Raw genomic sequence first — 16,166 nt, forward strand, 5'->3', positions numbered from 1 at the left:
ACAGACATCCCCGACCACCCCCATCCCTCTCTCCCCAGCTACACACTAAGTGCAGTTTGGTTTAACCGACTGCTCATTTCGCATCCACTGACTCGTGCATACTCAGGCTGTGCAACATCAGGACTTCTAGTAAGACCATGTTCTCATCAAATGAGTCAACACTAACGTACATTCCCTCTACAATTTTCTTTTACCGCATTTACATCTTTCAGACAAGAAAACTTATCTTTCTCCCCACAAAGGGAGATAACTCCAGTATTAAATTCTTTCAGCAAATTCCTTACTAAAATACGCCTCTCAACACTTCAGGCAAACAGCTAAATGAACACTAAGCATTTCTCAGTTCAAACACCTGCAGTTAATCCTCATCCTCAATCTTCAAAATTTCAAGTAATCCAGCAAATACACAGAGATGACGTTAACAGACAAGACCTAGCAATTTCTTTCTCTGGTCTTAATACGCATTTTTGGCATCTCATTTCCTAGGTATTACCAATCCTCTGTAAACTCATAGTGTCAGTATAAATGACAATATACGCAACGTGCCAAGCTTTGTGTCCTGTCTCTCTGCAGCAGCCATATGCAGAATAGAAGTAGATGCAATAACAAGAACATTTTCACATTTCACTTGAGTTCCAGTATTTATTTTTATATTCAGACAAATTCACAGGAAATGAGAGGATAAGGGAAGTGCAGGTTCCATGTATTGTACAGTTCAGCTTAATTTCTTCTGTAAGAATAGAGAATACATGTTTCTTGAGGCAAGACTAACGGTGGGCTTCGTTATGAGATTTTAAGACTACCACAAAGAACACTAGGTCACGTACACTATGTAATTTGATTTTGGTTTTTTATCCCTGGCTTGTAAAGGAAATAGACAAATTATTTCATTTAAAATTTTTATTGTGCTAAAACATTCTTTATTTTAGATGCAGTTAAACAGATTCCTTCCACCTCACCAAAATTCAAGTCTGTACAATAAATTCATGTACAGTGGATATCCTGCCACTGAATTAGGACAAGTTGTGGTGTTGTTCCCTTTCACGCAGCACTGATCAACTACAACAGCTACTCACCAAGACATTATGACAATTTAAGAGTCCAGTGAGCACAGCCTTCGTAAAACACATATTTCTCGTAAAACAATAATATTAGCCACAGTATGCAAGCATGTAGGGTAATGCAGCCAATTTGAGTTTGACCTGAAAACCCTCTTCTTTCAAGATCAACAGCTGAAATACCTAGTTCCAGGACTTAAATTAGCATGTTCCAAATATAGAACCCATTAAAAATATCAAAACTAACAGTACAGTCCTATTTTCTACATTGGTTCAATATTATGTAGGCCGCAGCGAAAAATGGGTCTCTTGGCAGCATCCCTGCCATTAGTATCGAAACAACCATAAAGAGCCAAAGTAATGTAGCATAAAATTGTGAACATGAGCTAGATGCAAAAACACATCTTTCATGAAATCAGATTTCATTTGTCATCCTTATTCTCCAGTGCTTATGTACCTTTTCTGAACTTAAGCTGCTCAGTCAAAAACAAACTACACAGCTTCAGCATACAACAAACGTGAAGCAGTGAACACTTTTGAGTTCATGAGTGCAGTGATATTACCAGGAGTCTGGAACACAGTCACCTATGGCTTCTCAGTGAGACTATGACCAAGCATAGTGTTTCAATATATACATCATTTTAGACCACTTCTCCAGCACTCCTGCTAAATTCCATCATATATAGCATCCAAGTTCACCTTGAACAAGTAGTCTGCTGAAGTCTTCTGTAGTACATGAATTTATTGGTGATTCATGATATTTTTCTTAATACCAAGAAGAGATTAAATTTTGTTTTTATTACCTGCAAAGGAAAAACGTTACTAAGTTGGGTTCTTCACTATTGCTTCCACCACATTGAATAATTAGTTGTCTCCTGGGGGAGGGAAGGCACTACACTCCACTTCACAGGCAAGGCAGAATTTCAGACCCTGTAATACACTATAGGTCTGGCTGAGATCTCTACCCTCCCACACTCTCTCCTGCACAGCCTCCTTTCGTGCACCTTACCATCTTTCCTTCCACATTCGTCCGCAGGCCTTGGCATCTTACCTTTAAACCTACGGCAACGTAACATCCTGCCAGGCAGCAGCTGAAGAACCAGGACTGAAACCCCCAGATGAGCCACCTTTATCCCTGCCACCCATGCAGGGGACACTGCCTATCCCCCGAGTAGCTCTAACGCATGAGCTGTACCACCTGCTCAAGTCAGGCTGTGAGAACTGGGGCTAGAAAGTGCAGTAGCACACTGTACACTAAGTTCCCCGCTGATGCAGCCTTCCAGCATCTGCTGTGCAACACCCAAGAGATGCCGTTCTCCTTCCTTCCCCAAATGCAGCATGCCTTCTTTGGTTAAGTGCGAGAGGTACAAGGACACCGTTACATGAATATCTAAGCTTACCTTCTTTAAGAGGAGTTTTTGGAGGAATGTTTTCCTTGCTATCATGCTGGAAAGCTTTGGAAGGATCAAAACGCCTAACGCCCTGAATTGTATATAGCTGCTCCTGAAGATCTCTGTTGGTTTGCTTTTCTTTTGCTAATAATGCACGCAGTTTTGAGACATCCTAAAGACAACATAACACTTGGAAGTTAGATTGGTAACAGGGGAAACCACTTGCTGCTTCATTTACTGAATTAGCCCTTCTGAGCAACTGTAAACACATACATACACAATTATTGGTAGCATTAAGAAACAAAACAAAACTGAACATACAGGTGTAGTGAAACTAGCACCACTGTATAATTGCCATGTAACACCACTAAGCAGTATGGTAGCCTGGAACTTCCAGGCGCTCCTTTCAGCAGATAGTTTGCTAAGCCTAGAACCTCAAGAAGAGGTAAGAGGTAAGAGAAACCAGCCAAGCTAAGAGTAGGGGTAGTTATTCACACTAGTGAGCCCTCTGTATATCATATAGTCAGTTGAAACTAAAGCCAGGTTCTCCTGCTGTTTCTGGAGCCTGGCGGTTTGTTCTAGTCTAGCTCTTGCAGGAAATTCAAGAACCACAGAAAGCAAGTAGTTTGCAGGATTAATCAGTAAATATTTAGACCAACAAAAGAATCAAGCAAATTAACTACTCTGATTTCTAACTTTTCACTTCACAAACCTGCTTCAAGTGGATATTCTCTTCCTTCAACTTCATAACATGCTTGATTTTTTGCTTCTGGTTCTGGTGGCCAAGCAGTTTAGCATATGCATCACTTAGTTTATTCAGTTCTTCTTGGGCTGCACCATGCTCATTTAGGAGCACATTCTTCTCTGCTTCAAATGCATCTAGTTGTTGCTGAAATAAATATTAACTCTTTCAGAATATCTTAAACACCACTTTTTATTGAACTAAAATATATCAAGATAAATTGGTTTGGGCAGGGGATTAGCTGGCTCAAGGGACAGTAACTTAAGAAATAGCTGCAGAATAAATGCCTTAAAATGGGAAATAGCATGTTTTACTTCTCAAGACTAGAACTTGAGTCAACTGCACAAGTCTTAAGTCAACAGATACTAATAAACACCTACTGCATAACACACCTGAAAAGGCTTAGTTTTGTTATGTAAATCTTCATATAAATTACGCCAGGTCTTTATCTCCTCTTTTAAGCTAGACATCTCATCTTCATTTATGGTTTTCCTAAAAAGTAAGAAGTGGAATTTCCTTATGTCCACTGTTAGCTCTAAGCACTTCACACTAAAAGTTTGTGTGCTATAAAATGCAGGTTTAATTTGAGAAACATCACCTTGATCTTTCCATTTCAAGTTTTCTTTTCAGATCTTCAGTTTGTTCCTCCAGTTTTTCCTGAAATTTAGTCATTTGTGCTCGGCAAGACTCTTTTGTTCTCTCTGTTTCTGCTTCTTTCAGTGCAAGCTTTGTCTGGACTTCTAAAAGCATCCTGAGGAAAATACCATCCATCCTTAATGATCTCTTCCCACTTTTTTTTTTTTACACTATTCTAAATGTGAAAACACAAGTAACTGCAATTGAAAAGCTGTTAGTGGAAGACCTGAAATAAAGGTTTGCCCAAATAGTGCTACAAGAGAAGAACAACAACACAGAAAGCAATCAAGTTAAAGATGTACAATATTTTTCACTTCTCCTATGAGGGAATGAAGAGTGCTTTTGAAGCAAGGAACGATCATGTGTTTCTCATTTATGACTTCTAATGCTAGCAGCTTTTAGTAAAAGACACTTTAGTAGTTACACTTTACATGGAGAGGTTTGCTCAAGCAGAAACTAGTCAAAATTGTTCAGTGTGGAATGTACTTAAAGCTTCAAAAAGCTCTACACCTAAAGCATTGCCTTTCTTCTCCAACCTCAGCTGTTTCTTACATCACCAAGGTGGAGACTAAGAGTCCCTTCCCTGCCACACTCAAGCAGAAAATCCAGCTAGAAATAACTCTTCAGCTGTTTTACTTTTACCAGCTCTAATAGAAGCTGGAGGCAATATTAAGCAGGTGTGGAGGAAAGAAAGGACACCACCTTAAAGAGCACAGTAAGCTGGGGTAAGCTGTAATGGTCCTTTGGACAATCTTAATATACTGGCTATGGGTGAACAGACAGCAATAGCATTACAAAACTTTACAGAGGCATTTTATAAACCAGGAAAGAGATAGAGCTGGGAATATCAGAAATGCCCAATTCATTTTGGACAAAACGGTATTTCAATGCAGTTGAGTAAGTCACTTATACACATGCATTTAAAAAACTCAGAGCATAGTTGTTGACTTAAATCCAGCTTCAACTTCAGAAGCAAGCTAGGAACTACATTAGAAGGGGGAAAGGAAGTCTTCCAGCACATGAACAGTATGCAACTCAGGTAACTGTGGTAACTGCACACAATATAGGTGATTGTACACTGAGACCTTTTAAGACCAAACTGTCCCACCTCCTCAAATGGTCAGTTACTTGCCCACAGCAAGGGACTTTCCCGTGCTCTGTGCAATGAGCTGGAAGAAGAACATACACCACTAAGCAGCTGTTAGAGAGTCAGAGAAACATGTCCCCAGCTAGTGGCCTAAGACAACTTCCTGGGTGTTACTACTTAATCAGCTGCACTGGGGTGCTTCATATTAGGCAGAGAGAACACCTTTGTTTACCTTACTGCAGTGTCGTAACTTTGCATCATTAATTGATTTCTACTTGTGATGCAAATTTGAGGTGACACACTATTCAGAGTAGCAAAGGGTGAGATGTGCATTAAGTATCTGTTTGTCTGCCCCTGTGGATCCTAGTTGTGGAGCAGTCACTGACGTTTCTGACAAATACAATATTCCAACATATTTCAGTTCAGTATTTTCCTTTTCCTATATGTTCCACATAAAGGAAAAAGTCAAACCATGGATTGAACTGACCAATTTTCTAATATATATAAACTCAGTCAGTTTTGTCTATCAATATTTTCAACCCTCTGGAGACTGAGAAAAGGAAGAAACTTAAGCTTACACCAAATACTGATTTTATTTGGTGGAGCACCATATTAAGTTCTAGTTAAAAAGGCAAGCCTTCATTGACATTTTTTAGCTTAAGGAAAAGCATCAGTGTAGTACCTTGCACATTCTTCTTTTGCTTTATTTTTAGTGTATTCTGCTTCCTGAAGGAGCTGTAAGTTATCTTGGCCTATTTTTTTTAGGTTGGCAACTTCTTCTTGCAGAGAAGTGTTCTCCAGTTTAAGACTGCTTATTTCTTCAGATATTGTCTTCTTGTAGCTGGCATTCCAATGCAAGTAAAATATTGTTACTTTAGATAGAATACAGACTGACGTTCAAGCCTTACAAGAGCAGTACAAGCTCATGCCAACAAGTATGAAAGATTTTGTAGTCTAGAGATATGGCAGTGTTCTGGCACAGGTAAATAAAATACCTAAAGAAACACATTTCACAAAACCATAAGGAGTAACACTACAACAAATTCTGCAGTAGATATTTTCATGTTTTGGTAGTTCCTTTGAAACATAAAAGACCAACTATATCTGAAGCTTATTTTAAGCACAAAAGGGCCTCCTATCTGCAGCTTGCATTGGCAAATATCCCACAGGATCCTTCATGGGCGCCTTGCATACTTCGCAACAACAGTATCACCTTTTAAATACTCCCACAACCTGAATATTTTGACAGGAAAGACCTCTAAGAACTGTAGAAACATAGTCCCAATTCAGTGCAAGTTTTGAGCCTAAACACAAAATCTTTTTGCAAGAAATTTTAGTGCAAAGAGAACACCACTGCCAGTTACAGCTCTCATTGAGATTCAACAGCACTTTAGTATCTAATATGGTTACACTTTGGAAGAAGAAACATCCAGTTGCCTCAACTAGATACTGAGTATGTCATTACACTTGACTAGTACTCAAAAGGAATAAATTCATTTCTTAATGCTGTCACATACTCCATCACAAAATCCTCTAGTCTAATACTGTACCAACACTCATGTACAGCATTAAGTGCCAAGGCACATGAATAAACAGCATATTTTGTTGTATCTTGGAGATAATCCCCATCCTAGATCATAATGAAACCTAAATACCTTTCAAACTCAGCAACAGTCTTTCCAAGTTTACACAACGTATTGCTATGCTCTTCTTGGATCTGCACAATAGCATTGCTGTGCATTTCATTCATTTGCTCCAATTTGGCATTCTTCCTGAAATAAAAATTCAGCATTCCATGCTGGAGATGAGTATGTCTGAACACATTACCAAATGCTGTTATGTTACAGAAGGCCTGCAGTGGCAGCCATAAATCAATTGTGACAAACCAGTAACGTCCCTGCCACAACTTCTCAGGTGTTAAAGCACAATCTTCAAGGCAGATTTAACTTTTAACTTTAAGCATTTCCCCCTCCCCTTGTTTTCCAAAATCACTGTCGAATAGACTGAACACCTAATAGTAAACTTGCAATACATGAAAGGAAGAAACACCTTGCTTTAAAATCTTTCCTAGCCTTTGCCCTCTCCAGGGCAGAAACATCTAATATGACATGCATGTAGGTTACCCTTCACAGCAACATCATATTATTACAGTACTGGCATTTCATGCAAGCCTCAGCACGATAATGAAACGGTTTTAAGACAGTATAAAAGCTATTCAAGTCATTCAGCTGGATTAGGTCCAATCACTATCAATAATCAACAACCACCAAGCAATAGATTTAGATCTGTTCAGGTCTCTTTAAAACCTCAGTTGGGCTCAGAAGCTTTGTTTATGCTACTGATTTAATATTTTTCCTTTCCAAGCTTTAGAAAGAGAAAGTTTTTACCAACCCTTTCAACTTCACTTCCATCTGTGCAAGTTCAAGAGCTTGAGATTTGATTTCTTGTTCCAACCGCTTCACCAACTTTTCAGCTTTCTTCTCCTTCGCATGTAATTTATTCAGCTCATTCATTGTATCATTCAGCTCTTCTTCAAGAAGATGTCTCTCACTTGTTACTTCATCTTGAAACTCTAGTAACTTCTGGTGCATTGCTGCTGAGGACTCCTGCATGCCAAAGTATCACAAATTTTTTAATTACCAGTACTTTTCTAGATATTCCAGATTTATTTGCAGCATTCATACTTTAAAAGCAGAAGAATAAGGTCAAATATACAGGAAGAACCAAAACACCCAACAATACCAGATAAGATTCTTATTGGACAACACAGTTTCAGCGGGCCAGCACCTACTTGTACATTCCACAGATTAGACCATTAGTAATACAGCAATCTCACAAGTAGCCAAAATCAGAACTTCAGCACCAGTCAAGAATCTGGTTTTAGACTACTTGATAGTCTGTGTTTACCTTCTCTTGCTGCAGCTGAGAGACCATCTCCTCATGTTTCTGAAGCAGTGTTTGGTGTTCTTGTTCTTCCAAGCCAATTTTTTTTTTCAGGTCTTCTATTTCAACATTCATAATCAGGAATTTTCCTCTGCTCTCAGCCAACTCTTTCTCTGCATAGAGGAATTGTCAATATAACACAAATTTCCTTCTCTATCCTAAAAGAATTACAGCATCTATTCTTAGTGCTTCCATTCTCCCTTTAAAGTTGGCTAGGCAAGGCAGGAACACCACATAACAAAAAAAACCCAAAAAACAAGCAAAACCACGCTCTCAAGTCATCTGGAAACTCCTCAAAATCAGCTGAAAATAGACCACGTCAAAAATAATTTTACCATCAGCAATCTTTGGACCATGCAGTTAGCCTTCATCACGACAGCTGTATAGATGGGGAAAAACAACTGTTTCCCAAAGGTGCTTCCACATGATACTAGCACATCCAAGCCAACCGGTACAGAGAACAGAGTACCAGTCTCAGGCTGCAGAGGTGCTGGTTTTCAGGGGAAAAGGGGGAGAAAGGAAGGGGAAAAGGTGAGAAGGATTCCTAGACACATTTGCAATACCTCAATGAATTTGTGCACATGCTGGTAACAGTGGATTGAGACAATGTCATACTGCTTCTTAATGAAGGGTAAGGAACAACTCATTGGTGTTCAGGTTTCAGACTAAAACCATTCCTACTACGTAAACAATTTTAATTTCTATATACTATCTACCTTAGGTACCCGCAATGGAAATACAAATTTAGGGTTAATATGTCATATGCCAATATGTAGCGTTAAGATGTCAGATCCAAGGTAGCTTCCATATTGTGTTAGAAATATGCCTAGCTGTTTTCAGCTGGGGCTCAGAGACATGACTTAACTTGGAACAAACAAAAATCAATTTTGACCTTGCAGAGCAAACCTATCTGAGATGCTTTAACATGTGTCAGTTGACACATGTGAACAGTGTACAAGCACTAACAATTACCTTTTTCTTGTTGAAGCAATTGACACCTTCCATTAAGGTCTTTTATGAGCTTAAGTGATTCTTCCTCTCTTGTTTTGAGGGTATCCCTTAGGATGCTGATATCTTGGTCTTTCTTTATCAAAGTCTCTTCCATCTGAGCAACATCTAGTTTGTATTTCTCAACTGTTTCTGCAACACTACTGTAGGAGAAAATGCAGGTATTTGTTACCACTAGGTTTTGTTTGTAAGCTTACACTTCAGCACAGATGAGAAACACTTAGGACTGTTGATTTCCCATAGGAAAACTGCCTTCATCTGCTTTCCCAGGCAATTTTTCGCACATTAAGACAGGTTAATTAAAACTACATGCGGATTATTTCAACACTGATGTTTTGTTGCAAATGAAACTTACAGAGTCACACAAATAAAATATAAAGGTTCCATTAAAACAGATTTAGTCACTATAATTGATTTACAGATGACTGCTACATTCAGTTTCCTTACAAAGCTGAGTTGTGACAGAAAAGCATACATAATAAACCAGATTTTACAAGAATAAGCAGAATCTTAAGGTATGTAGCCAGTTAATGAGGACTCTCTTAATGAGTAAGTTGACAGGGAGGGGGGTGTGCAAAGAGTGAACCAGTTAAATGGAAATACTTTTGTATTTTCACCACATTCCCAGCTAGGGACACATTACTGTGAAGACTGCTTCCCATTTTGGTCAGTTACAAAGCACTGGATTAGTAATTTTTAGAGTCACACTGATGCTTGTTCATACATAATTCATCACAACTCTTAAATGCAAATTGGACTATTGTAAAGTTCACCAGAAGCCAAGATTGAGGGTTTTTTCCTACTGCACATTGTTTTACAAGCAAGGGCTAGAAGACATTACCGCCAGAACCTTAGAGGAAAAGGTTTTAGCTTCATTTATGTACAAATAACTCAGGCTAAAAACATTTCAGGACCCTGATACAAAACTCTCCCATAGTATTGCTTAGCCCAGAAAAGCAAAGAGACACCTAGAAAGATAGTTAATAATCTTACATTTCCTTTCCATTGTGTGAAAAATATCCAATTTCTTTTCTCCCTCTATTTTAATACCGTTAAACAGAATTGTTGCCAACGTTCCACTTCACCAGTTGTAAACGAGACTTAGTTTTGCTGCGTTCTAACTTACCCAGTCCAACTCAAGAACAATTTATTGTTACCTGAGCTCTGTGATATATTCCAGGAGTTTTTCAGTGTCAGATTTTTCTTCAACTTTCCGTCTCTCAGTAGCAGACCTAAAACCAGGAAGGATTCATGATGGATTTATTTAAGCAAATTCAGAGCTACTTGTAAGCTATTCGTTTACAGGTAAGCAAGTAGAAATAAGCCACTGAATCACAACTTAGGAGCAGTGCATACTTTTCATAGGCCAGTTGGGCTGGCAAATGGGTACTGGCTCTAGGAGGTGATTCTACTCTCTTTTGATACTTGTTCCATATGGTCTTCTGCCACAAGGAAATATGCTAGAATAGCTGCAGTAGCTAGACAACTTACCATTTCCTCCCTTTGTGAATTGCACTACCTGCATTATTAGCTTTGTGTATTTCAACTCTAATGTAAGTATCAAAATTCTGCTCATATTTGAACACTTATATGTTAAAAAATGCAGAAAGCATAACAAGGATGCTGCAATGCCAGTAATACAAAATTGAGAAAAAATATAAAAGTTCAGTTAAAATACTCATATTTTGAAGTATGTGCAAGTTGAGATAAAAATGTATAAGTTTATCTTTCTTAGGTCGCCACTCTCAGAAACAGCCTCTGTGTTAGCGCACCGCTCCTGTGCGTCAAATGACAGTATTTGGGTGGAAGAGAAAGTGTTGATTTGGAACCCTCTCCTCCTACGAGACCTGCTTCAGCCAAGACACTTTGCAGTTGCCTTTCTGCAGAGGATGTAGCTACTATGAAGAAACTTTGAAGAGACCACAACCGCTTCTGTGTAAAATGCCTGGCTACTGAACTAGGATCTCAACTCCTGGTCCAATGCTTCTTCATCCTTGCTTATTCCTAACTTACCAGTCTAAAGGGCCAGACACTGAAGCATCCAATCTACATGCATGTCTTGGTCTAAGATGAATGACAATTCTTTTCAAGATACAAGTCTTCCCTCCCCACCCCACACCCAAGAAAGCTCCACCGGTACCACACTGGAAGGCAAAGGGTTGAGATGATATGGTTTGTCTTTCAGAAAAAGGTTAGATACAAAATATTCTTCCTCTAGTGTATGTTCATTTTATAAGAATACAGCAGTTCCTATAACTTCGTTCCATCAAATTTATTCCAGGTCACAAATATTAATAATGTCTGTTCCTTCTCAGTAGGGAGACCGCCTATATTTTCCCTAAGCTACCTGCTCTCTACAAGGTATAATCATGTAAGCACAGCTAGATGATAAAATGTCATCTAAGTCAATTCCCTTCCTTACTACTTACAGTTTTTCTTCTAACTGTGCTACTTTTCCTTTGGAATGCTCTAGATTCCTTTGTACTTCCTGCAACTTCATTTCCATGTCTTCCTGCTTTGCAAGTGTAGTCTTAAAAGAAAAGATGACAAATATTACCACCAAAATGAGATTTAGTAGAACAGTAATATTCATTGCCTAAGAGACAGGAGTAAACGGCAATTATTTCATAGCTACAATTTAATGATAGCGCTTGCCACTATGCTAAATGTGATTCAAAGTATCCCTCTGTACAGATACTAGCCATTTGTTAAAAACAACCACCACCATCACCACCTGAAAATTGCAAACATGTATAAGACCTTCAAGCTATACTTAGGACCACTGGCTTTCCACGAAATTTATATTCTGACCAACGGATCGATATTGTAACATGTATTTCTAGGCTTCCCTACTTGAACTCAGATTTACTCTGCACAGCAAAGGCAATGTCAAGAACATATATAATTTCATCTTTCTTCATTTTCTCTCCATGGAAAGTTAAAGAAACTACTGAGTTGAGGACAGAAAGAATACATGATCTGCAGTTCTGTTGTAAGCCCTTCATTGTCTCTTCCTGAACAGCTCAGAGTTGCTATCCTGTTCAGTAGAAATGGTCATACCTTTTCCTTAGCATCCCTCTTGTTTCTGAGCTTCATTAACTCCATGCATAGGCTGCTCATTTTCTTTTGCACAGCATCTTCAGACAGCTTAGAGATGAACACAAAAGCACTAAGCATAACTCCTTCATACAAATTATTCTTCACACAAGCTTTTAAAAGTGTCCCACTCCCACCCACAACACCGATCTCTACCCATCCTTGAGACGGATATTAGCAGGCCCCGCTCTGCCTTTAGACAGAAGTGCACAAGATCCCAAACCAAACATGCTCTATCCCTGTGCCAATGAAAGGGGTTGGGGAACATGAACACAGGTGATGATCAGCAACTACAGGTTCCTTAAGTCCAGGGAGCTTAATAATAGCAAAATCAAAGCAAATACGCACTTAGTTGTTTGAATACCTTGGACTTCAGTAGTTCATTGGTTCTTGTTAGTTCTAGAAGCTGTTTTTTCAAGCATGCAACATTTGCCATAAGAGATGTCTTCTCCTGAACTGCAGCACTTAGCTTTGCTTCAACCTTCACAAAATCCTCATCCAGAGCCTGAAGTTTTTTATCCTGCTCTCCACGCTCTCTCACTAATGCACGGATCTAAAATGAGAGGCATTTTCTTCATTTCCTACTATTATTCTTCTTAAATAACATCATTAGCTGATGCCAGCGGTTTTCTTTGCAAAGCTAAGTACCCAAACTCTATTAACTTCCATTCAGAATACGTATCTTAAACTCTGTCATTCACAAGAAAAAGAGCTAACAATCACAATACTCTATTGTTACACACCACAGATTTGCAGTCCTAGCATTTCATCTGACTTATTTTATGCTATTGAGCCAGTACAATACATTGAAGTTAGAATAGTTTAGCTTCAACTTGCAGTGTAAGCCAACGCTCCTCTTTGAGTATAGAATAGAAAGACAGAATGTGGCATTTGAGACACACGAGGCATGGATTAGTACACAAAAGTATACTAATAAGGAAAAGCTAGATGCCACTTAAACTGCAAAGTTATGTCAGTTATTAAGCAAAGATCTCAGCAAACAGTCATTAAATAAAACAGAACCTTTTTGGGGAGAATATAAGACGTGGTTCTCTTCTTCTTCAGAAAAAGACTGCATAGCTGTTCACTATGAGTAGGAATTCATGTAATTCCATTAACAAACTCAATGTTTTCTACAGACCATTACATTTGATAATCTGTGCTCTGCACAGAGCTGTTTGCAAACTACTTTTATGCTATATAATGCAGAAGAGGCTAATTTTACCAGATTGCATTTTTAAAACATATTACAGGATTGCACTCACATAATGTATTCATACCTCCTTCTCCAATGTCTTCTGTTTCTTTCTCTCCTTCATAAGGATAAGATCTTTTTTAGGCTTCCGAGTCCCATTAGCTGGCTTTTGAAAACAGATGTAATCAAAATATTTAAACTGGTCTCTAGCTGCATACTAGTTTAACACCACAGTTAAATCTAGGGTGGATGCTTTCATATAGATAATACTATTAAAGATATACACACACCAAATAAAAAGCAAACATCTTCCTTACCACACATAGGGCAGACAAGTATCAGGTTAGGATGGGTTTTACCACAGTACTTTCTTGTAAGCATTACTCTGAATGGACATAACCATTGTGACAGGAAGAAAATTAAGAAAGTTGGAGACATTTAAGACTCCCTAATCCCCATGAAAAAAACCTTTAATCTCTTAACCATACATTTGTTTGCGGAATTCCATCCTACATCATGAATACTAGTAAACTAAATTAATAAGTCAAGGTTATATTTTTTCACCTTGTTAACCTATGCATCTTCAAGTCAACATCCTCACACATTGCACTGAGAACCTGTATTTACAGTATCATCCCCTCCTGGCTTGTTTTTCCATGTTTCTGCTCTGCCCTGTTCTCTGTATGAACACGGAAACACGACCTTCTTAAAATGAGGCAGGCAAACCACAATTCCATGGTGAGCAAGAGGCAAAACCACCCCAACATTGTAACACCAAAGACAACAAGCCACTCTGTAGTCCCAAGTAGTCATCACATGATTCCCAAAGATGCTGTAACTTTGTTTTTCCTCCTTAGTTACTAAGGAATACAGGCACAATAATGTGTTACATAGTTTACTCAGGTAGGTTAACAGTAATAGTATAAAGGGGCTACGTTAGACTCTACAACTAACTACCTGAAAGGGGGTTGTGGCAAGGTGGGTGTTGGTCTCTCCTCCCAAGTGACTAGGGATAGGGCAAGAGGAAATGGCCTCAGGTTGTGCCAGGGGAGGTTTAGACTAGATATTAGGAAAAATTTCTTCACCAAGGGAGTGGTCAGGCATTGGAACAGGCTGCCCAGGGAGGTGGAGTCACCATCACTGGAAGTGTTCAAAAAACGTGTGGATGTGGTGCTTCAGGACATGGTTTAGGGGACATGGTGGTGTTGGGTTAACAACGGTTGGACTTGATGATCTCAAAGGTCCTTTCCAACCTTCATGATTCTGTGATCATGTGACTAGTTACAGTGAGCTTTAGCCGGAATTTAGCAGAACTACAGACACCACAGAAAAGTCTTACTGTTGATCCGAGAGATGCAATTCTCCTTCCAGTTACAGGTGTAGGTGCATTCTTCTCACTGTTCAGATTTGTCTCACCTACAGAAGGACGCAGAAAAGAATGGTGAAGGAAGAGGGTGCACATGCACACAGTAAGGGAAATTTAACCAAACTAGACAAGGTTAATTGACTTAATACGAAAGACAGAACTCCACCCACTTATTACACTATCAACTTTACAACCCAGCGCCAGCTGTTTTCTTACTGCAGTCAGGCAGTTCAATATTAGTTATCTGGGCACCTGACAGAGTTTAGAGAGACTACCAGATGACAGCCAGTTTTGAGAATTCAGCTTCTGCCGAGTCCCATCCCCCTCTCCCAAATCCACGCTGTCAGTTTTGAACTGAGAGATGCCCGATATCTGAAAGACTTATAAACAATTTCGAAGTAAGAACAGAGTATTAACAGTTGTAAGCACTAACAATTGGAGCATTCAAACATATGATACCATTGTGTTCTCTGCAACTTTTAAGACTACTTACTCTTCTGTTTCCTAACCCGTTGGCATGTTTCAGAGGACAGAGAACTTCGCAGTGCATGTGAAGATTTAACATCATAGGATCCTCGCAATGGTGTACATACTAGAAATGAAATTTTTTAGAACAGCAGAAAGCTATTAAGATAAATGATAGGGTTTTCAACTTCAGTGAGTTAAGGCTGGTTACACACCTAAGTTAAACCTACTTAAAAAAAGAAAAAAAACCCCAGCCAACAACTGGAGTCCATGTTCTCCTCATCCTCCCCATAGACATGAAGAAAATATACAGCACACACGGCAGGGTTGGTTTATTACACTGCTAACAAAATTAGAAACTGTGTTTTACATATACAATATTGTAAAGGCATCTTATTAGTAATAGCAGTGCATTAACTTCCATAAATAAAAGTACCAAATGGTTAGAGCATCTCAATGCTAATTGGTAAAAAAGCCAGCCTAAAGTGTTAAAAGATAAAAAGCAAACTTTACTACTTTTTCTTTTTAGACATCTTCTTTCAGTTTAGAAGAGACTACTTAGATGTTATTGAATGCCAAACTTGTCCTCCAAGGAACTAAATTACTCATATAAAAAATTAAAAATCGTGGTTTTTTTTTTTTAATTAAACACTTTCAACGGAAACAGCAGACAGAAATAAGATAACTACAAATTCTTTACACAATTATCGTTATGGTCAGGTGGTCTCAAGACCAGTAAACGCTTCTCTACTTTGTTCAGCTTTCTGCCAACGAGAGCAACTTCATTTAACACGAGAACAGGCGGCGGTAGCAGAGGCATTCAGCTACAGCCAAAAACTCATCCTGAGAAACTTTTACATCAGAAAACCCTCTCAGCAGCAGTGCTTCAGTGTGACTAGTTCTGTACGTTTCTCTTGTGGCTTTATATCATGAGATCAGAAGGCTAGCAAATCCTGGATTGGCAGCGGTGTAATTACTACATACGTAGATATTGTCACACTCGCATTTAGTAGCCCTTTACAACCAGGATTCGCCCTGAAGACGGCATTTTTATTCCTCGGTAGGAAAATCCTGCAAGCACTTCGGCAAGAGGTCCGCGAGCGCGCCGGTATATGCGACTGCCCTCGCAGCGGGAGCATAGCCAGAAGGACCGGGACAGGCGGAGGTAACCGCCGGCCG

General features: G+C 39.0%; 1 protein-coding gene across 1 annotated transcript; it reads right to left on the bottom strand.

The window, feature by feature from the left end:
- Positions 1 to 1,841: 1,841 nt before the first annotated feature.
- HMMR (hyaluronan-mediated motility receptor (RHAMM)) lies at positions 1,842 to 16,126 on the bottom strand. The gene is made up of 18 exons (XM_010287915.1): positions 15,988 to 16,126; positions 15,016 to 15,114; positions 14,496 to 14,572; positions 13,242 to 13,322; positions 12,326 to 12,514; positions 11,926 to 12,012; positions 11,295 to 11,395; positions 10,023 to 10,097; positions 8,830 to 9,008; positions 7,822 to 7,970; positions 7,306 to 7,520; positions 6,570 to 6,686; positions 5,597 to 5,755; positions 3,790 to 3,942; positions 3,584 to 3,683; positions 3,162 to 3,338; positions 2,459 to 2,621; positions 1,842 to 1,861 (listed from the first exon to the last, which is right to left on the bottom strand). The coding sequence occupies exons 1-18, from the start codon at positions 16,124 to 16,126 to the stop codon at positions 1,842 to 1,844; spliced, it is 2,280 nt and encodes a 759-aa protein (XP_010286217.1).
- Between the last annotated feature and the right edge of the window lie 40 nt (positions 16,127 to 16,166).

This window comes from Phaethon lepturus, unplaced genomic scaffold (genome assembly GCF_000687285.1).
Source record: "Phaethon lepturus isolate BGI_N335 unplaced genomic scaffold, ASM68728v1 Scaffold44675, whole genome shotgun sequence".
NCBI classification, from domain to species: Eukaryota; Metazoa; Chordata; class Aves; order Phaethontiformes; family Phaethontidae; genus Phaethon; species Phaethon lepturus.